At 32.1% G+C, this 22,897-nt stretch overlaps 2 protein-coding genes across 3 annotated transcripts; one reads left to right on the top strand and one right to left on the bottom strand.

Annotated features, from left to right (window-relative positions):
• The first annotated feature begins 2,449 nt into the window (after positions 1-2,449).
• Positions 2,450-12,909, top strand: LOC104246911 (probable amino-acid acetyltransferase NAGS1, chloroplastic). Of its 2 annotated transcripts, none has more exons than XM_009802819.2 (10): positions 2,450-2,973; positions 5,432-5,519; positions 6,421-6,626; positions 6,758-6,909; positions 8,551-8,968; positions 9,410-9,507; positions 9,962-10,073; positions 10,189-10,348; positions 11,153-11,225; positions 12,550-12,909. In XM_009802819.2, the coding sequence occupies exons 1-10, from the start codon at positions 2,617-2,619 to the stop codon at positions 12,698-12,700; spliced, it is 1,815 nt and encodes a 604-aa protein (XP_009801121.1). In that variant the 5' UTR covers positions 2,450-2,616; the 3' UTR covers positions 12,701-12,909. The 2 variants fall into 2 exon arrangements, with proteins under 2 accessions (XP_009801121.1, XP_009801122.1); XM_009802820.2 differs by lacking the exon at positions 2,450-2,973 and adding an exon at positions 4,282-4,810.
• A 763-nt stretch (positions 12,910-13,672) lies between these two features.
• Positions 13,673-17,580, bottom strand: LOC104246913 (ADP-ribosylation factor-like protein 8b). Its single transcript, XM_009802821.2, has 6 exons — positions 17,242-17,580; positions 15,235-15,316; positions 15,087-15,119; positions 14,876-14,997; positions 14,290-14,451; positions 13,673-14,044 (listed from the first exon to the last, which is right to left on the bottom strand). The coding sequence occupies exons 1-6, from the start codon at positions 17,277-17,279 to the stop codon at positions 13,927-13,929; spliced, it is 555 nt and encodes a 184-aa protein (XP_009801123.1). The 5' UTR covers positions 17,280-17,580; the 3' UTR covers positions 13,673-13,926.
• Between the last annotated feature and the right edge of the window lie 5,317 nt (positions 17,581-22,897).

Genomic DNA, 22,897 nt, shown 5'->3' with positions numbered 1-22,897 from the left:
ATTAGAAAGAAATATGAATTATATGGGATAAATATGTAAAAAGAAAAAAAGAAGAAAAGAGAGAAGAATATAAAAGGAATATTCTTTTTTAGTGTAAAAAATAGTGCAATGGATTGGAGTTACTTTGCAGCATTTTGACATTTATATCATTTTGGTGTAAAAAAATAGTGCAAGGGTTGAAGATGCCTTAAAATTTTAATAATGCTAGAGAATAGACATACATAACACAGCTGGGACCACCATTAATTTGATTCGTCCTACTGAATAAATGAATGGGAAGTGGTGTTGATAATGTGTGTGATTCAGACTAAAAAAGACAACGTGTGTGATACTACATTAAATATATTCTTCTCCTTTTAAATTATAGCACCCTTTTCCTTCTTGAAACGTTTCAAATTTGTTAGCACCACCTCGTATATATAATTTTTAAGAATTTATTATTGTATTGCTTGTGTATCGTTTTTGAAATCTTGCAAAAGTTGTTAGAAGTATTTTTTTCAAAAATATTTGCAAGATATTTTTAAAAAACACTGTTTTATGAAGAAGTAGTTAGGAGGTGTTTTTCGAAGAAAAGCTCTTTTATCAATCGCAAAAGACAGGACACTTACAAAATTTTCAAAAACCTACAACTATGCAAACCCTCGTAAGTTGTCCAATATCTACCGTGACTGTTTCTTCAGAGAAGTTGTCTAATATTTACTCAAATACCCTCATAACTAATTAACGAAAAATATTTTTTTAATTGTATGATCATCTCATTTAAACGTTTAAAGTGTTAAAGAAGTACATTTTTAGCTATTAATTATGTTTTCAATACGCCCTTCACGTGCAATCTGATTTTTTTTCATGGTCCTAAGCATGTGGTTATGCATTTTCTCATAATAGATCAGAGATCAAGTGAGATTTGAACCCACAATTTTGCCGATGTTGAGTTGTGTGACCAAGCTGATCCTGCCCATTTTGATACAATGTCTAATTGTGTGTCTATTTTAATCAAACGGTCAAACGGTTACATAACATAAGGTACACTATTATTTCTTGGGAATTTTATGGGAATGTATCAAAAAAGACTATTTACCGATAACTAGTCATCTTAGTCATGCTAAAAAAATAACCAAAAAGATTATCAATGATATACACCTATCGAAAAATATAGACAAAAACAAATTCAATGGGTATTGTTGCGATTCGTTGAAGACACATATATGAGGCAATATACAAATTTTGGCGAAAGTTTGAAGGTAAATTAGACTAGTTTGGAGTCAAAATTCATTCCCAATAATATACAATATTTTAAAAAAGTAGGCAATTTTTTTTTCAATGGGTATGGTTGAAATTCGTTAAAAACATATAGTTGAGGCAATATACAAAATTTGAGCAAGATTGTAAGTGATTTGGAATGGTTTGGTGTCAAAATTCGTAGTTAAAATCGAGCTTAAAAAATTCTTTTGTGAAACATATATTTCACACACAGATATACATGTATATGCATGTGATACACATATGATACATATGTGATATACAAATAATACAGAGTGTGATACGCATATTGATCATCTTTTTTCATGTTCATGTTAAGATGTACACATTCTATTCCAACAATACCACGCGAAAGAAAGCAAAAATTTTAATATTTTTTTGCTAGAAATTGCTAATTGACTAATAGTGGTAGCATTTGACTAATATTAATACTCCCTCCGTTCCAATTTATGTGAATCTGTTTGACTGGGCACAGAGTTTAAGAAAAAAAATGAAGACTTTTGGAATTTGTGGTCCTAAACAAGTTCAAATGGGGCCCAGAGTATTTGTGGGTTATAAACGTTCTCATTAAGGGTAAAGTTGTAACTTTAAGCTAAATTGTTACCAAATTTAGAAATGATTCATTCTTTTTAGAACGGACCAAAAAGGAAATAGGTTCACATAAACTGGAACAGATAAATATTTTATGAATTGACCGTGATTAGTTGCTTATGGGCGGACAAAACCGGTAGTTCCCTTGTTTCTTTGATTACCTCTTTAATAATCAATGGACCTACACTACCTTGGAGTTTTGTTGTATGTAGTGTGAAAAATCAAAAATGTATAGTACTATCATAGTTGTACAACATTTAATAATCAATTCCCAACAAACACATGACGTGAAAAATGTTCGAATACTTTCCCTAAACGAATCTAGCTAGTTTCTGTGACTTGATGCTTGCACTCCATATAGAGAGTCCCACAAATTAAAGTCTATGTCTCCCCTTTGTGTTTTTACCACATATCCTTAATTCTCTCTTTCTTTCTTGCTAAATTCATGGTTGTAAGCCATTGATTTGATCTCCATGCTATTATCCAAGGACACATGATTATTACATACACGAATAAAGAATATGTCTCTTTAGCACGCCACCCCTACTTCATCTTCTTTACGTAATTATATTTTTCCATTCTGAATTTTTTCATTAGTGTTAAGCAATGGAGCTAGCTGCAGTTCGGAAACATAAACACGTCGTCAAGATTTGCCAACTAAGTTGTCTTCTCTTTACTTCCACCGTTTAGTACTACTTTTTTTGGTCTTCAATTGATCATAAACACCGCCTTTTCGCCGCTTATTTGGTATTTTTTTTCAAGATCATGGCAATGTTAAAACTAAATTATGGATGGAATTTGGGGATGGGGAAAAAATCTGATCTTTTCATAAGGGGAGGAGACAAATTATTGAGAATTGAAGGGAAGAGAACAAATGAAAAACAGAGGACTCGTTTGAGCTGCTGCAGTGGCATAACAAAAAGTGGCGGAGTTATTACTCTGAATGATAATTATTATGGTTTGCCAATGGCAGCAGCTGAAGTTGAAGAAGATGAGGGAGAGGAATTTGTGAAGATGATGAGAGAAATCCAGCCATATTTTCTAGCACACAGGGGTAGCACATTTGTCCTTGTTCTATCTGCTGAGATCATTGAAAGTCCTTATTTGTCTTCTATACTCCAGGTGTGTTAGCTTCTCTAATTGATCTTTTGAATTCTAGTTCGAATTAAGAAGATTTTGGACACCAAATCTTTTTTCTTATGGAATAGCTGAATAGTTAGTTAACCACTATTTGACTGTAAATTTAGTATAAATATAGCAATTTTAAAACTATGTATACATATATTTTGAGTTTGACGTAAAAACAGTAAATATTCCACGCTCAAATTAAATTCTATATATCAGGGCAATCTCCTCGGAAGTTATATACGTAATTTCATATTTTCAATAGATTGATGTAGAACCTACTTATTCTTTCTCAAATTAACTCGTGTAGTGATCTTTTCCATCATATAAAATGGTAAGGAGTATTTCTCTCTTTTCATCGATCAGGGCGTACTTCTTTAACGTGTATGTGGTGTGCTCTATCGCCCTAAATTTAAGCGATAGAAACTCCACTATTTTTGTTTGCTTTCGCCACCCGTTATCATTAAACTTATGGTTAGAATTTCTAAATTTTGGAGTGTTAACACTGGGTTATCAAATACAGTCATTGATTTTCTTAATCAATTACGGTAATCTACTTATTAGCCAAGAATAAGTGGGTGAAGGTCTGTTGTGAGTAACTCTAATTTTTTAAATATAATTATAGTACCGGACTAGCTTATGAGTACCTCAATTAATAATAGTAACAGAATACTTATTAAATTGACTATTCTAACCATAGTTAATTTTTCCAAGAAGGCATGGACTTCCATGTGAAAAGTGGCAATAGAATAAATCAGCTAGACCAATATGTGCGTGCATGTGATTCACGTGTCTGAAAACAAAATAAGATTCTCGTAAGAGCTCGCTTCCAATTAATAGCACCACTTGGTGTGTCAGCTTTGTCGTTAATGATCACAAATTAAACGTGGCCCTTCATTAGGAGATTAAATTGAAAAAGAGGGAGAATCAAACAAAAACAATTTAGATTAGTAATTGGTAGGTGAGGAAAATATTTTAATTTTCTCTTATTTGACTTATTGCTCGAAAAACAATAAGTATCTTTGGAAAAAACTATCTTTTGATCTATTTACTACACATTGAAAAATAAGGAAAAAATTACCTATTTTTCAAAAAATATTTTTTATGGAAATATTTCACTCATATCAATATATATCGAGCGGAGCTAGAAGGCGAGATATGCGTACAGCTTAGTAATTATAATCCAAACTTTATATTTATAAATTTATTAAATATGTTCGAAAATTATATTTGTAATCCGATTTTAGACTTCTAATATGTATAGTGTATAAAATTAGATGATTTTTGCAGCACCGTTTAGTTCCCTCTAATTAAGAAGAAGACCGGTCGGACTGGACAGACCCGGTCGACGGTTAACCAGTTGCCGGTTCATGTCCGTTCCCGACTTTCCACAACATTTCTCCTTCAATTCTCCATCCATTCAGTAGCCGCAAAATATCAGCAGCAGTATTACTTATCGGAGGGGCATTTTCATTTTCTTGCTAAAACCACAAAATTCCCAATGTCAGCTTCAAGCCCTTGTTCTCCAGTTTCAATAAAACAATGCCACCAACCAATTTTGATACCTCGAATTCGTAATAATTTCCAATCGAGACGAAAGCTGTTATCATTTGGAGTTAATTTGTCAAAGAGATTTTCAATAAGGTGCAACGTTTTTGGTGAAACGGAGAGTGCCGGTTTATTTGACGTGAGTAATGCGATTAAGGATGATATATTCGTGGGGTTTTTTCGAGAAGCTTGGCCTTATTTTCTTGCGCACAGGGGCAGCACTTTTGTTGTTCTAATCTCAGCTGAAATTGTTGATAGCAGCCCTCATTTGGATCCTCTTCTCATGGCACGTTCCTAAATTTAACTTTGTCTTTCCATTTATCTATATTCCTAGAGTTTTAAGTTATATTGTAAAAAAGAGTTTTGCACTATTAGGTCACTTACTAAAGTAAATTTAAGTGAAATTTGTAATTAGGTAAATGTGATCGGATAGTGTAATTTTTCAATGCTTACAATGTATATAACTTAAAACTTTATTATTATTCCTAATCTTTTATTCTACTCCATCTATCCTAATTTAAGTAATATTCTTTCTTTTGTACAAAAATGATGACTTTCTATATTTGGAAATAGTTTAAATTAAACTTAGTATTTTAACAATGAGATTGTTTATAACTTCTTGCCAAGTCAAACACATCACATAAATTGAGGATGAAGATTTTTTTTTCCTCTTTTAATGTGTGATATAGAGAAATTTTAATTTTAAAAGAACTATAATTCACACAAATTTTAAGATTTTCAAAATAAAGCGGAATGGATGTAGAAGATTCATATAGTCTATTTGAACTAGTTTAAGATGGAGTAGTGATTTAGTAATAGCAAGTTCTTTATTTCATTGATTTTACCTTACTTTCAGTAATGTGTGGTGAACAGCTGGGCTTATGCTATTTACTCATAAAACTTGCAGGATATTTCTCTACTTCATGGATTGGGAATCAAGTTTGTTCTTGTACCTGGAACTCATGTCCAGATTGATAGCTTTCTGGCTGAAAGGGGTCAGAAAAATGCTGTTATTTTCTTTTCTTGTTTATTTTCATATTGCTAATTTTTTGCTGCTACCTATCTTTTCTTCGCCGGGAGCCTTGGAGCAACGGTAAAGATCTTTCCATGTTACCTATAGGTCATGGATTCGAGCCGTGGAATCAGCCACTAACGGTTGCATTAGATTAGGCTGCCTATATCACATTCCCTTGGGTTGCAGCCCTTCCACAGTTCCTACGTAAACGCGGGATGCTTCGTGCACAGGCTGCCCTTTACCTCAAATGTTTATTTTGCAGAAGAATGTTGGTTTTCCTTGTCTTAGTGTTATCATCCTATAGATGGTGTTCCTGCATTGGTACATCTATTTTCCTATTAAATGAGGAGAAGTATCTAAATATGTTATATAACAAACTCCGAAGACATTAAGCCAATGAAACTCAGGAAAGTCTAAAATGGTATTTTCCGTCCAATTTGGCTCGACTGTTGCTTGGGGGAAACTGCTTTTGTTTTGCTCTAAACAGTGAAGAATTCAGGTTAAAGCTTGATCAGCTAGCTAATGATGAGCTGGAGCACATAATCTAGTAAATAGCTTAGATGCAAGATCCTATTTTCAATTACATTGACTATAATACATTCCCAAATATTGCTACAATTAACATGGAGAAATCCAAAGCTACGGTTATTCCTTTTCTTTCATAGAAGAAAGAGAAAACAACCACCTTATGCATTTCAAAATAACCAATCGTTGCATGCAAAGGAGTTTAACAGCGTATGCTACTTACTATTCAAATCTTCTACTTTTTCTCTTTTTAGTTATCACTATTATGTTAATTTTATTTTCCCTTAACTACAATTTGTCTCTATTCTATGAAGCATATTCTCAGAGGCAAGTGATTTGATAACTCTTTCTCACAGGAAGTGAGCCCAAGTATGTAGGCCGCTACAGAGTTACAGACCCTGATTCACTGATGGCTGCAATGGATGCAGCTGGGAGAATTCGTCTTATGATAGAGGCAAAATTGTCTCCTGGGCCGTCATTGACTGGTGTCCGCCGACATGGAGAAAATAGTCGCTGGCATGATGGTGTTAGTGTTGCCAGTGGTAATTTTCTAGCAGCAAAGGTGAGAATATGACCTCATTGCATTACGTAAATATATGAAATGCATTTGTCATTCTTTTTGGGTTTTAAATTTTCTGGCATCAAATATGACAATGAGATTGACTTGTGATTTTCATTTTAATTTTGATGCAGAAGAGAGGAGTTGTAGAAGGAATCGATTATGCAGCAACGGGTGAAGTAAAGAAGATAGATGTTTCTCGAATTCGTGAGAGGCTTGATCAGGATAGCATCGTGCTATTGAGCAATCTTGGTTATTCCAGCTCTGGAGAAGTTTTGAACTGCAAGTATGCTTTATGGCTTTTGATATGTATCTTTGTTGATGTTATGCATCATTATACTTAAGTCATTAAAATCAGCGAATAAACGGAGTTATACTAAAGTGTGGTGATACATAAGACTACAGCTTCGTGTAGTTAATTTCCCTGTTCTGCCCTCTCTTTCAATCAAACTTGTAGTTGGCATTTTCATGCTTACTTTAACTTATGTGACATTCTCCTTTTTCATTCTTCAACTGTTTGACGGGCACAAAATGCTCCTTTTCTCTTTTTTTGGTGAGACTCGTGTACTTGGAAGATTGCAATACTTAAATCTCAGTGATAGGATCAATATCCAGAAGTCAATCCAAAAAATCAAAATAAAGTCTTCTAGTGATATCTTAACACGAAAAAAGGGGAAATAACAAGCAAGAATGTGATATATGCCTAGGGTGCACGTCGTCAAGTGTTATCAGAAAGAAGTGTAAAATTAAGTATTGGAAAAGAAATGTTACTTCGGGTTGATCTCATTCAGGTCACACATTTGTGTTTCTGGTTACTTGATTGAATAAGTGTTACACTCAAATTGTGTGTTTTCTTATAGTAATGTTTATTTACCTATCAATCAACTTTTTCAGGATACATGTACATTTAGATAGAAGTTCAAAGACTCTCAACTGAGTGATTAGGAAGTACACCAACAACTTTCTATGCTTGTCCTTCTTTTGGTTACAAGATAGTACGGTTTTCTTATAAATAATATTGTGTGCGCACACACATATGTGGAACAAAAAAAACTCCACTCTGTTGGACGGGTGATATGGATGGGCTTGTTGAGTTAAAATTAGCTTAGCACTGGACTATGAACACATCTTTATTCCTCATTACAAATAGAAGCCAATAATTTTACGATTTTATGTTGGAATGCTATTCTTTGTATCAATCTTTTATTCTTGGGAACTTAGCTTGTTTTACACAGTGGTCATCTGTTTGCAGAGATTACGTCATTTTAGTTCTTAAATATGTACTATTTTTGCATTTTTCTATAAAGTGTCAATTAAGCTAGATGCTCAGTACACAACATTTTTCTGGGACTACAATCCTGAGTCAGCTTTTTGTGGATATGTTTGTGCGTCACAGCCCTCGGTGTGAATGCCTGTCTTTTATATCAATCTACTATTCTTGGGAACTCGACTTGTATTACACAGTGGTCATCTGTTTCATGATGCCATGCCGAGTTACTTCATCTTACTGTTCGTAATGTGTAACAAGTTATGTTTTTTCTATAAGCAATTTCTGATTGATTAAACTTAGATGCTCAATATACAACATTACTGACACTTCAATCAAGAGCCAATGTTTTGTCGATATGTTTTCTCTTTCCTTCTTTATTTTTCCTCGAGTTTTAAGACTGATAACGTGTTCTATTTTATTGAAGCACATATGAAGTTGCTACAGCTTGTGCATTGGCTCTAGGAGCACAAAAACTGATTTGTATTATAGATGGTCCGATTCTGGATGAGTCTGGCCGTCTTATTCGTTTCTTAACTCTCAATATACAACATTACTGACACTTCAATCAAGAGCCAATGTTTTGTCGATATGTTTTCTCTTTCCTTCTTTATTTTTCCTCGAGTTTTAAGACTGATAACGTGTTCTATTTTATTGAAGCACATATGAAGTTGCTACAGCTTGTGCATTGGCTCTAGGAGCAGAAAAACTGATTTGTATTATAGATGGTCCGATTCTGGATGAGTCTGGCCGTCTTATTCGTTTCTTAACTCTTCAAGATGCTGACATGCTGGTTCGCAAACGAGCAGAGCAAAGTGAGACAGCAGCTAATTATGTAAAAGCTGTCAGTCAAGAGGACTTCAATTGTTTAGGTCACAATGGTTCCAATGGATCAATCTCCTACAATATGAATGGTTTTAGCCAACAATACAGTGTCACATTTCAGAACGGTGTTGGTTTTGACAATGGGAATGGGCTTTGGTCTAGTGAACAGGGTTTTGCCATTGGAGGACAAGAGAGGCTAAGCCGATTAAATGGTTATCTTTCAGAGTTAGCTGCAGCTGCTTTTGTGTGCAGGGTAAGATCCTGGCTGTCTAATCACTATATCTGCAGATTCATAAAATTGTCTAACCTGGACAATAATTGTCTTGTTATTTACCCAAACCCTAATTATACAACAGAAAATTGCATATTCTCTAAACTTGATCCTTGATGGCAAAAGGGGTAGATTTTGGAAGACATCTTCTCTTTGCTGTAAAACTTATTTAATAGCTTGTGCAGTTGAGATTATGTAATATTTACAGAATATTTAACTGGTTTCATGTCCCCACTACATGCTATGGCTATATGGTTTGTGGTATCTAGTAGATATCAACTATCACTGTGATCTTTCATCTCAGTTCTTCACTTGAGGAAATTGTGATGTATCTTATAAATTGACACCTCGTTTATCAATATGATATCTATATTGGCTTATTGGTTAAAACTTTTGCCAATTATGTACTCCATTTGCCATCAGGGAGGTGTTCAAAGAGTTCACCTGCTGGATGGTACTATTGGTGGAGTTTTACTAAAGGAATTGTTCCAAAGAGATGGAGTTGGGACAATGGTAGCTAGGTATGCAAATCTTGATGAATATTGATTGTAATTTCAGTCAAGGCATGTTTATTCAATTTTCCACATTTTCATTGTTTCCTCTTTAAGCTGATCAATGGATTCACTTTTCTTTGAGTTTTTGAACCGTCAATCCCCATGATTTGGTGTATGATCATTAGAAGTCATTTCCAGAATTTCTTGAGATGTTTAGCCAGCTACTTATGTTGCTAAAATAAACCGAACCTCCTTTTACATTAATGTATAGAACTCCACGAGCAGTGAGAATCTGCATGTTTCTGATCCCTCCCAATTGACATTATATTTCTAACTAATGAAGTTCATGATTGCCCTATCTATAGAATTAACAGCTGTATTCTCAGTTTTATAAATATGTTGGAACATAGTTAGTTGATATTTGCTATACCTTTTATGACTTATCCTTCAACTAAGATGTGCATGAATCTCTCTTCCTCAGTGATCTTTATGAAGGAACACGAATGGCTAGGTCGTCAGATATTCCCGGGATCAAACAATTATTACAACCTCTAGAAGACTCTGGAACATTGATCAGAAGGAGTGAAGAAGAGGTTACAGTTGATGCTTTCTATTATATTTTAATAGTTATTAAATCAGCTTATATTTGGTTAATGTTTGTATATCATTTTTCTTTTTTCATAATTGGGTGTTTTTAACCTGTTCTAGCTGGTGGAGTCGTTGCGCTCATTCATTGTTGTGGAGAGAGAAGGCCATGTTATAGCTTGTGCTGCTCTCTTTCCTCACTTTGAAGAAAAATGTGGAGAGGTTGCTGCTATTGCCGTTTCTCCTGATTGTCGTGGCCAAGGACAGGGAGACAAGTTACTTGGTATAGTAACTCTTTCCTCATTGTAAAACCATTTTTCTTCACAATATATGATGCATGTAAGCAGTTTCAGGACGCTGTGATTATTTGCTTTAGTCCTTATGAAGTTAGAAATGCATTAACAAGAGAAGTTACAACAATTGCTTCAGTCTTTACGAAGTTGCTTTAGTCCTTATGAAGTTTAAGCCTCTAGGCACTTGAATAAGCATGTAGTAAAAGAAGTCACTTTAGTTTTGTGTACTTTTGGTAGTTTATGTATCCATCAAGCGGCTTAATGCTCGGAATAAGCACTTTCAAATAACAGCATGATGGGTCTAAGCATTTTTCTTTTTTGAGTTGTCAAGAAACATAGCAGTCAGTCCAAAGATAGATACCATCTGCCCTTCCGACCCATGATCCTTATTTTTGTCTAAGTTCAAACTAGAAGTTTGTAACTTTTATAAAATTGGTCCACAAATTGTAAGAAGATAATGATGGAGCTTAAAAATCTAGTGATAAAGACAAACAATTTGCATACGGTCATGTTCATAGTATTACTACCAACATCCATATGCTGAATGTGTCTGCTTGTGCCTATTAATTGATTTACTCGGAAACATGTTGAGAACTAATTTCTCATAGTCGTGCTTTTTTGATCTGGCTTTTTATTGAAGAATTTGAGTTCTAGTTGAGACAAGTAGTTATATGTTTACTTCTGATATCTACCTAAACACAGTTGGCGTCCTTGTACTTTTTGGTCTGAATTAACATTCTGGGCTTTTTATTGCAATAGCCAATAACTGTCTATTCCAAAAAAAACACTTGCAGATTACATTGAGAAGAAGGCATCTGCCCTTGGATTGCAAATGTTGTTTCTCCTTACAACTCGCACAGCTGATTGGTACATTCCTTTCCACTTTCCTGTACCCTGGCCAATATATACATTGTTCGTCCTATTGGGCGAGTGAAGATTGATTGCTGAACTAAAATGCAATGGACAAAGGCAGCGATAATTAAACTGAATTTGAGAATGTAGGTCCTTAGTCATCTCAACAAGGAGATAAGCTAAGATGCTATTTTAGGTACAGAGAATCAAAAAAGGAAAAAAAGTGCTTCTTTTGATTGACTGTTATTATTACTATTTAGGATTCATGAACACTCTCAAGAAGCAACATGTATGTCTTAGGTATATGTCAAGTACCTGCAACTCTTGCCCAGAAATAAATACTAAAATTGGATATGTTGGCTCCTTGATGGGCACTTGTTTAATACCTGTTAGATTATGGTTCAAAGTCGCATTAATATGATCTGCTCAAACATTATTTATTTACTATGCATTTTATAAAGAGAATTTGAAGTTGGAATTTTTGTAGAAGATAAAAGAATGTGTAGTTTGTATTGTTTTAAGTAGAGTTATAGCACTTCACTAGTCAAATAATAATGAAAAATGATCATCCACTCCGGCTGATCCAAAAAGAGAAACTACATATCTACTCTATCACACAGTTTATTCTCTTTTAAATGATTCTTTCTTTTAACAAAAAAATTATTCTAGAGTCAAGAGCAGGTGATCACTTAGGGATGATCCACGATAAATTCTTTATTGGCCAATACTTTACCTTGTTATTATCAAGTTATTTAATTATAAAGTGGTGCCGAATGCCCTCAATCTTATTCGTCTGTGCTCAAGTGAAAGTACTCAATTACCCAAAGTAGCGATAAGATGAATTCTCACCGAGGTATTGTATTCAGATGAGCTACACTTCTATGTTAAAAGTTAGCACTTTAGTGTACTACCTTCTAACAAATACTTATCTAATAGCATGCTTTTCTTTTCTTTTCTTTTCTTTTTCTTCTCTTTTGCCATATATGTCATTGATCAAATTTTCTTCTATTGTCCATTTTTAGTCAATATGTGCAAATTTGCTGAATTATATTGACCTTACATCCAGTTTGTGATTAAGAGCAAAACCACCCCTCTAATTTTTTAAACTATTTTACAATTCCCAGTGCTTAGTAGACCTTTTAAAATTTAAAAAAAAAAAAAAAAAACTTTTGATAAGTCCCAATTCTTGATAGACTTATACAAAAAAACCTCACGCATTTCTATTGAAGTTTGATTAACAAAATGTTCAATGTTGAGATTGAATTTGGTCCTTGAACAAGAAAAATATTATTGACAGTCGGTCTGTATTTGATGTCCATGTATGTGTTTCTCTCCACAGGTTTGTGAGGCGTGGCTTTTCTGAATGTTCCATCGACCATATACCAGCGCAAAGAAGGAAAAAGATCAATCTTTCTCGTAGGTCAAAGTATTACATGAAGAAGCTGCTACCTGATAGGAGTGGTATACGTTTTGATAGCCCTTTTTCATAAGAACATAAGAGGTTTCTGATTGTATATGTAGTGCCGCTGCAATAATCTGGATTTAATGGTCGATCCTTGTTATTCTGTGACAGTTTAAGTTTAAGAATCATAGCAAAGAAGTGTAAAATAGTGCCTGTAAAATAATTATAAAGATAAAATTTTACTTTCCCAGGTATGTAACATTATCTGCTTTATAATTCATGCTTGTCTCTGTTTGATTCAAGTCCAAATATGCATGGAGTTTTAATTCTGAAATGAGGTTTTTTCCATTCTTTAAGGTCAAAATTCGATCAAAACCACGTATATTGATCATCCCAACTCCTAAGTAGCAAGACTGCTACTATACTTCAAATTAATTGTCTAATTCAACATTAACACATTTGTTAAGGTTTCTACCTAGGCAGAGATTACACTTTTATGGCGGAACGTGTGGAATAATATTTTATTTTAGCTTATAATCGTGCACTCTGTTAAATTAATTGCTAAATCCAAAACTGTTTCTTTAAAAGTTTTTGAAGCGGTACTGTGATCTTTTGCATTCAACTATCTCTGGAATTTGTAGAGGAAAAAAAAATTAGTGATTTTTGTTAGAAGATACCGAAGATTTAACAAAAGAAAGGACAGGCTAAGTATATTTATTTGTCTTACTTTCATTACTGCCACATAATTCTAGAGCTCATTTTTTCAAGCAGAAGAAACGAACCCCTGTCATTCCAAGGGGGCAAGGAATTACCGGACTGAAAAATCCTTGAAAGCCAATCATACACGGTTTAAAACTCCGGAGATAATGTGCTCACCCCTTTATCCTTTACCACTTAAATACCAAATTTTTCGAACTATGATGTGTGTTTCATCCACACATCATGCTTCTGTATTACAAAGGCCTAAGGGCAATTTACTCTGATCATTTCAAGCTCTCATAGGTGGATATACATACAATTTGGCATCAACTGCTGCGACTATTGTACATAAGCAGGAAAATCAAATCAATTTAGTTCCTTCAATTAATCAGTGAAAGTACCTCTCAAAACACATTAGCGAATCATATCTCCATAAGAGGGAAGAGGCATACACAACTGCAGGCGGAGACAACACAAACTAAAATACAATACCAACTCCTTCAATTGGGAAAAGAAAAATAATTTACATACAAGAGAACTCTGGAAAACGCAGCAGCAGGAATAGCCTCACAAATTCAACAAACTGATCAGTAGTACGAGAAAGGAATATTACGCTCAACTCTTTGATTTTGAGTGCTTAACAAGCCAATCAAGGACTGAATCAATATTGGTGGAATTCTTGCATGAGATCATATAGCAACATACCTCTCTATCAGTTACAGATTTCAAATCCCTGCAATATAACAGATCATTCAGAAAGACTCCAAATGAAGAAAACATGTAATGCAACGTTTCATTGAGGTAAAAATAGGAAGGAAAAAAAAGGAGGGGTAGCACGAGGGATAAGTCTCGTCCTGTTCAAAAAACAGGAACAGAAGGAAATGCAGTGGAATTTGCTTCCTACCACAAGCTTTTCCAACCATTTAGCCAAAATGAAAGAAGACAATATTTTTCGCTCGTGGAATTTTATCTGCTTACATCTGATCAGTCAAAGCCTGCTTGGAAAGAGCTTCAGGCTTGTCAATCTTATTACCCAATACCAGCAACGGAATACCATTCAATGATGGTTTGCTCAGCAGGTCATGAATTTCACTTCTTGAAATACTAACATTATCATGATCAGCAGCATCAACAACATAACTGCAGGGAAGGACATTGGGGAAAAAAATCAAAAACAAGATATGACAATGGCTACCAGGATCATTAGTAAAATTCCTTCATAATTTAAAAAAAGAAAAAAGAAAAACCGGCTAAAAGAAAGGAATTCTACCACCCGTGAGGTATATTAGAAATGAATCTGTCAAAAGCCTGATCAGGTAATTTGAACTAGCGGCTGTTCTTTTGACAAACCATGGTTGGAGAAAACTATGCAACCCAAAAGTATTATGATTATGCAAAATGACGAGCACTCAAAAAACTCAAGTAGCAGTGAATATGCTTGTATAAGTGAAAGTAATACTAAGCATGTAACTGGATTCATTTACTTCCATATATAAAAGATCAATGAGGAAGGAATATTAACATCCACACAATGTAATTAAATAAGCTGAAGATGGATGCATACACTATAGCAGAAACTGCACGACAGTATCTTTCCCACATACTGCGAAATCTGGGTTGACCTCCAAGGTCCCACAATTTTATAGTCACATTTCCTTTAGTCACTTTCCGCATGTTAAATCCCACCTAAACATCCAGTAGAATTTGTAGTATTATCACTAATAAATATGACGCATTGAAATTGGCTTATAACTAGGAGCTAGGAGATAACTTACCGTTGGTATCATGTCTTCACTGTATCCGCCAGTCTAAGAGTAACAGGTCGAACAATTATTAATAAGGCACCAAATTCCATCAGGGTACATGGAAGCAAAAGGATACGAAAAATAAGCATAGAAGAACAATCACTACTTATCTACTTACAGCTATGACATTTACAAGTGATGTTTTTCCTGCATTTTGCAGCCCTATCAAAGAAAGCTCCATTTCCTGCTGAAAGAAGAGGCTGAAGGAAAAACAAGTTTAATGAGCTGATATGAGGAATCCATATATAATAAAAGGAGAGGCAAAGCAATCAAATACAAGTGCATATGCAAAATGGCAACTCCGACGTGTGTATAAAGCCCTCTGAAAATAAAGATACAATAACTTACAGTACTCAAACTTTAAGCCACGGTCCAAAAGCTGAAGTAACAATTACACACAAAGGCTAAGTTGAGGGACCAAAAACAAATGTAGCAAGTAAGAGGTCCAAGTTGCACAACACGGCATGAAACTACTAACACAGGAAGGATGGAAAATACTGCAGATCTACCAATAATTAGTCTGTTGATCTAGTTCATCTCCCAAACCAGCCCTCTTGAGCTCCAGTGAAAGTTCAAGAATAAGATAGAAGCACATAGCGCACCCTCAACTGCCAAAAATGTATAAAAGGAGAAGGGGCCACCATTTATTTAATAAATTGATTTCACATTTTCACCTTTCGTCATCTAGTTCTTTGAAAAACTAGGACAGGTGTCCAATCATTGGGATCAGATGACACTGACACTTGACAGATCATCTCAGTCACACAGATAAATTATGCTTCTTGTGAGAGAGAGAGGAGGCCTCGAAGACCACGCAACCAATCTGTCTACAGCAATAAACCTCCATGAAAATACATGAATTTAAAAAAGAAAGCCTAAAAGTAATAAGAACACAAGAACTTAGGCGGACGAAAATGTTACTGGCAAGTTACAAAAAAAATTGGTGTGTGCAAGACAGGAAGTCCCAAGCTTGATTAGAACAACGAATTAACAAATTTTCAATAGTTCACTACGTGACATCTGAATGAATATTGCAACTAGAATTAGAGTCTATTTAAGTCTGAAAGGTTAAAGAGTACTCAGTTGAACCACGGATCAAAATTTCTTGTCATAGAATTTTTTTTTTAAGGTAATAAAATTTCGTTAGTGAAGGGGATAAATACCCTTATACATGAAGTGTGCCAAAAAATAGAGAAGCCTCACACAAGATCTTGTCATAGAAATAAATGACACTTCTTATATGTCCTCCGTGCACGGGGGAAGAGTCTGGACTCTGGATAATGAGAATACATGGGAAGTTGTCTAACTATACTGCTCTTAATCCCCACTTCCACAGGTTTGGCTCTGTCTTTGTGTTTTGCATGTCATTAAATTCAGCAACATAAATTTCTAAAATATGAGGGCATGTGGTCGCCAAAGTTATCAAGGTTTCTAGATAAAATTCATAGTAAAACCTCGGTAAATCAATGCCTCTTGCCACCTAAAATGAGTCTTGTGAAGTGCGTGACCATTTAATCTAAAAGCTTGAGCTGACAGAGAGAGTACGTGCTTTTAATTACTCCCATCATATTATATCTCAACAAAGTCAATAACAATTAATGCTAATCACGAAGAGTTATATTCCTCATCTCAATCAAATTCCCGAAAAAATGGACAATACAAGCACCAGCAATCATAAATCAACATTCAACTCATAAAACTGATAAAATTCCGAATTACCAGAACACGAAACATTCCGTTCAGCGGAATCGTTTCTAAATGATTTAAAATCAACAACAAAGAGCTCCCAAAATCCTTTATATTGTAAATGCATATGAAGAGCGAGGAAGGAGTTGGAGATATTACATCAATCACTTAACTCTCAATCCTAAACTACTTGAGTTGAAGTTCACTATATTATGAATCTTTTACATTTCATTCCACTCTCCTTTTTAGTCTGTCAAAAAGAATAACACATTTTTATATTTGAAAACAATTTTTTAACTTTCAAATTTTCAATTTTACCTTAATGAGATTTATAGCTGTTCGTTTTAGACGACAACTTTTAAAAGGTTTTATTTCTTTTTTAAACTCGGTACCCAATCAAATGAAAAAGGAAAAACGAAGAATTAGATTGGAAATATACCTTCGAAGCCAATTGAGCAAAGCTTCCCAAAGACCCATGGCTAACGCGAGGGGTCAAAAACGAGAGCGAGAGAGATCTGTTAAAATGTCAATATAGCTGAGATCTCTCTCTCTCTCTCTCTCTCTCTCTCTCTCTCTTTCTCAAAAAAGAAACAATGTTTCTGTCGATTTGTCTTTGTTCAATTGAACCTTTGGGACATTATTACTAACTAAATATGAGAATTGTACATAGGCGATGGAATCAGATGATTATGATAGAAGATAAAGCGAGAGTCACGGATTTGCCCTCTGAATGAACATGAATTTACGGGACAGCCATTATGATTGTTAAATGTATTTCGCTGTAGGTGTGGGACAATCCAACTGGCTAATTAGAGGTTAATTTCGATTGGTGGGTGAATTACCAAAATCATTGGGCGGCCCCCCTATTCTCTGTTTTTTGTCCTGCATTTTGATTGGTCTCCACTCTCCAATAGAATAATTGTTTTTCTTTTTTTAAACGAAAAACTACCAGAAAAGTCACAAATAGGTGAACTTACCAACAACAACAACAACCCAGTATAATCCCACAAGTGGGGTCTGGGGAGGGTAGTATGTACGCAGACTTTACCCCTACCCCGAGGGGTAGAGAGGTTGGTTCCAGGAGACCCTCAGCTCAAGAAAGCACCAAGTGACGATATATAAGTACCATCGATAGACTCATAATAAAATAACATAAAATACATAACATAACATAAAGGAACCTAAAATAGCAAAATAACAGCAATATAAAAGAATATAGTAAATACGAGCGAGATGGAAGGTAAACTAATACCCAGCGCATAAAACCCTGCATCAGTAGCTGACCAGTAGCATCCTAAGCCTAACTCCTAACTGGTTAGGCTCACTTTAGTACGTTGTAGAAATATTCACAACTTCCCTCTAACCTTCAATCTTAATGTTCGACCTCTACAATTCCCTGTCTAGGGTCATGTCCTCAGTAATCCTAAGTCGCGTCATGTCCCGCTTGATCACCTCTCCCCAATACTTCTTAGGTCTCCCTCTACCTCTTCTCGTACCCACCATCGCCAATCGCTCACACCTCCTCACAGGTGCATCAGTGCTCCTCCTCTGAATGTGCCCGAACCATCTAAGTCGTGATTCCCGCATCTTGTCCTCTATGGGGCCCACGCTCACCCTCTCTCGAATATCTTCATTCCTAATCTTATCCATCCTTGTATGCCCGCACATCCACCTCAACATCCTCATCTCTGCTACTTGCATCTTCTGGATGTGTAAGTTCTTAACCGGCCAACACTCGGTACCGTACAACATGGCAGGTCTAACTACTGCTCTATAAAACTTACCTTTTAGTAACAATTAGCCATTAAGTCATCTATATTTATTTCTATATATCCATATCTACATTTATATTTATATCTATATCTATCTATATTATATTAAAATGAGAGTAGTATGCATTGTGGTTAAGCCAAGTGACAAGCTAAAATGAAGTCACTTGGCAATTTTAAGACAATATCTATAATTATAAAGTATAAATGGAAACATAATTAATGGAAGTAGTTGAATGAATCTTATACATAATCTAGATAGATCATAGACAAATTTAATCTATTATCTATATTTATATTTATATGTATATTTATATCCATATCTATTACATTTAGATCATATAATGATCTACTCATAGATTTTCTTTTATATTAGCTACAAATATGGAGGTAAAAAGTTTATTTAAAAACTATAGTAGAAAAAAATAAAAAATATAGAAAGACGTAAATTGAGATAACATAGGACTATTTATACTTTGGAGTAAGTTAAAATATAAAATAAAACTAAAATTTATTTAAAATATTAAATATTTATTAACTTTAAAAATTAAAAAAAATTCAAGCAACAAAATAAGATCTTACGTAAAATATATAAATTATATACAATGTAAAAAAATTAAATAATCAGTAAAGTATATTTTAACAACAAGAATAATAAAGTCATATTAATATTGACAAATCGGGCAAATGAATATTTTATACGTAAATAAATATGTATTATATAATTAAATAAATTTAACTTAAGAAGAACAAATATTAAGCACTCGGACAAAATCTAATAAGAATTAAGGCAAAACAAATTTGATCAAATTTAACTTAAAGGTATAAATCAACTAATATTGACTTCTATTTTCATTGTAAATAGATTCCAAAACTTTCTAAAAACAAGAATTTCTATTTTAGAATTACTAACAACATGGTCCCTTTTCTTCCATTTCATATTTTTTTTTATAAATATTATGTAGATATAAATGATAGTGGGAACCATTGTTGTAAATATTTGAGATAAGATTTTGCTTATAAAAAAATATGATAAGAAATTGAGTCACGTGACAATATAATAATATCAAGTATTGAATAATATAATATAAAAATTGTGGAATAAATAGAGAAAAAATCAAAAATTTCATCATACAAAAGAAAAAGAATATTATTTAAATTTGAGATGAGAAAATTTTGCTTAAGTATAATAAGAAATAGTATGCATGTGGATAAGGCTACATAACTAAAGTCTATAGATTAAAAAAATTTAAATAATAAATAATATAAATGAATTAGAGATCATGTGAGGATATTTATACTAAGAATTACTTTAAAAAATAAAAAAAAGGCACTTAGACAAACTCAAAAATATTATTAATAAATTTAAATAAATTAAAAATTTCAAACAATAGTTTAAAAATAAAATAAATATTTAATTTAATATAAAAATTTACATATATATCTATATTATATTAAAAATAGTAGTGGATAAGAATATTAAATAAAGTGTAAAGTTAATAAAAACATTACATGAAATGTGATAATATTACATATTAGATAACATTATAGCAGAGATAAGAAAATAATTAAAAATTTAAAAAATATATTAAAAATAAAAAGAGAAAACTATTTAAATTTGAGATTAGAAAGTTCTTAAAGTTATGATAAGAACACTTAAAATATGGATATGACCACAAAATTGAAGTCTTGCTAGATAAAGAAAAATAAAAATTTGATACCAAATTAAATATTTAAACATATTAAATAAATATCTTATGTAGGTAATTTTATTAATAAAAATTAAAAGCTAAATGTGTACCTCGAAACTTAAAGAGAAAGAAAATTTAATTGCACGTAATACAAAAATAGTTATAAAAAATTCAATAGATTTGAAACATTATAAAGGAACTTATGTATTAATTTTTAGACTAATTCAAAGTAATATTTTAAATAAGATGTGATATTATTTTGAGTTTGGGTCAAATATTTGTGTAAAAACTAATTAAAATTTCTTAGTAGGGAAGAGAATGTATAAAGAGGAAAATAGAGATAGTGCAATGATAATTATATTATAAATTTATTTAAAAAATATATAAATTAAATTATTAAATAATAGAAAAAAATATTATTGATAGATTTGAATGATGAAAGAGTTATGAGTAAGAGGATGATAGTACAAATACATTAAATTTTAAGAATAAAATTTACATTTATCGATGATTATTAATAGGGTAATAAGTAAGACATTAAGTTATTTATATGCTAATAAATGTTTATCTTACAATATAACAATATTAAGTAATAAATAATACAATAACTATAAGCAAAGAACAAAAAAAGAGAAAAATTGTGTCTAAAAATGTAGAAGGATAAGACTTATTTAAAATTGAGATGAAAAATAAAGTGGTAGTAAGAATTTTGCCAAAATAATATTATTTAATATGCTCAAACAAGACATATCACAATGTTATATGTTGAGTATTCTTTAATATTGATCGTAAAACAAAATACAAGTGCCAACATCGAGGGGTTGGGTTATTATGGTATAAAAAAAGAAAACAAGTTATCCATCATGAGATTTGAGAAATATTTTCATGTCCTTCTTCTTAATTAATATCTAATAATTATTTATAATTTTCATATAGAAGGTTTAATTTTAAGATTATTTGCACATAATTCAAATAATCCAAATCATAATTTGATATGATATATCCACGCGGGTACTAAAACTAGTACTAGTATTACATTAAAAGGAGAGTAGTATGCATTGTGGTTAAGCCAAGTGGCAAGCTAAAATGAAGCCACTTGGCAATTTTAGGACAACATTAATAATTAGAAATTATAAATGGAAACATAATTAGTGGAAGTAGTTTAATGAATGTTATACATAATCTAAATAGATCTTAGACAAATTTAATCTATATATATATATATATATATATATATATATATATATATATATATATGTATCTATATATTGATCAACTCATAGATTTTCTTCTATATTAGCTAGAAATATGGAGGTAAAAAATTAATTAAAAAAACTATAATAGAAAAAAATAAAAATATAGAGATATGTAAATTGAGATAACCTATGACTATTTATATTTTGGAGTAAGTTAAAATATAAATAAAACTAAAATTTACTTAAGATATTAAAGATTTATTGAGTTAAAAATTTAATAAATTCAAGCAGCAAAATAAGATCTTATTAAAGTATACAAATTATTTATAAGGTAAGAAAAAAAACTAAAGAATCAGTAAAAAAATATTTTAATAACAATAATAATAAAGTCACATTAATATTGGTAAATCGGGCAAACAAATATCTTATATGTAAATATTACTACAATATTTAGATAATAAAGAAAATATTTTTGTATGATTAATATTTGAATTGAGTGCAGTTAGTTTAAGTTTGAAAGCATAACATAAATTTTTGAAAATGCGGTCCAATTTAGAAAATAGAATGATAAAGAAATATTTGAATTTGAGATGAGAAAGTTATTTAATTTTTATCTATATTATATTAGAATGAGTGTGATAGAAATATATATTAAATTCGAACAAGCTAATAAAAATCCACATGACAATGTAATAATATTAGGAATTTAATAATAGAATATCAAAAATAAACACTAAATAGAGAAAAAATAAAAATTCAGATTTTTTATCACAGAGAAAAGGGGTAAAACTAATTTAAATTTGAGATAAGAAAGTCTTTTATATTGTGATAAGAAAAGTCATAATATGGGTAAGTCCACGTAATTCAAGTCTAATATACAAAATCAAAAACTAAAAATATTGAATAATAAAAATAAATTAGAGATAATGTGAGGATATTTATAAATCATGAGTTTAGAAAATAAAATAAAGTAAATATATAATACTTAAAAATATTATTAAAATTTAAAAAATTTAAAATATTCAAGCAATATTTTTAAATCAAAATAATTATTTATTTTATGATTAAAAAATTATATATGTATCTATATTATATTATAGAACAGTAGTTGATAATGATATTAAATAAAGTTACAAGTTAATGAAAAGCCACATAAAACATAGTAAGATTATATATCAGATTAAAAAATAGCAAAATTACGTTATATTACTAAAAATTTACTATTCGAAATGAAAGGTGTAAGCACATGATTTTTGCCCTATACGAGAATTACTCCCAAAAAATTCAAAATAAAACAATTTTCCTTTGTGTGCAATTTTGAGAATTTTCGTGGCATTTTTGGATAATTATTTGTATTTGTCCGTGCATGTTTATTTGTTAAATTAATAAAAAATACAAAAATATATCGCATTTGCATTTAGGATTTGATTCTACAATTA

This window comes from Nicotiana sylvestris, chromosome 9 (assembly GCF_000393655.2).
Source record: "Nicotiana sylvestris chromosome 9, ASM39365v2, whole genome shotgun sequence".
Lineage (NCBI taxonomy): Eukaryota > Viridiplantae > Streptophyta > Magnoliopsida > Solanales > Solanaceae > Nicotiana > Nicotiana sylvestris.
Note: the sequence above shows the minus strand (reverse complement) of the source record. Positions and strands in the feature narration are given on the sequence as shown.

Bases quoted from the DNA above. Each gene is read 5' to 3' on its own strand.
- LOC104246913 (XM_009802821.2), bottom strand. From the start codon at position 17,279: ATGGGTCTTTGGGAAGCTTTGCTCAATTGGCTTCGAAG. The intron at 14,452-14,875 runs GTATGCATCCAT...CCTTCCCTGCAG, and splicing joins CGTGCAGTTTCTGCTATAGT to TTATGTTGTTGATGCTGCTG. The intron at 14,045-14,289 runs GTAAGCAGATAA...GTTATATTGCAG, and splicing joins CAGGCTTTGACTGATCAGAT to GGATTTGAAATCTGTAACTG.
- LOC104246911 (XM_009802819.2), top strand. From the start codon at position 2,617: ATGGCAATGTTAAAACTAAATTATGGATGGAATTTGGGGATGGGGAAA. The intron at 6,910-8,550 runs GTATGCTTTATG...ATTTTATTGAAG, and splicing joins GGAGAAGTTTTGAACTGCAA to CACATATGAAGTTGCTACAG. The intron at 10,349-11,152 runs GTATAGTAACTC...AAACACTTGCAG, and splicing joins ACAGGGAGACAAGTTACTTG to ATTACATTGAGAAGAAGGCA.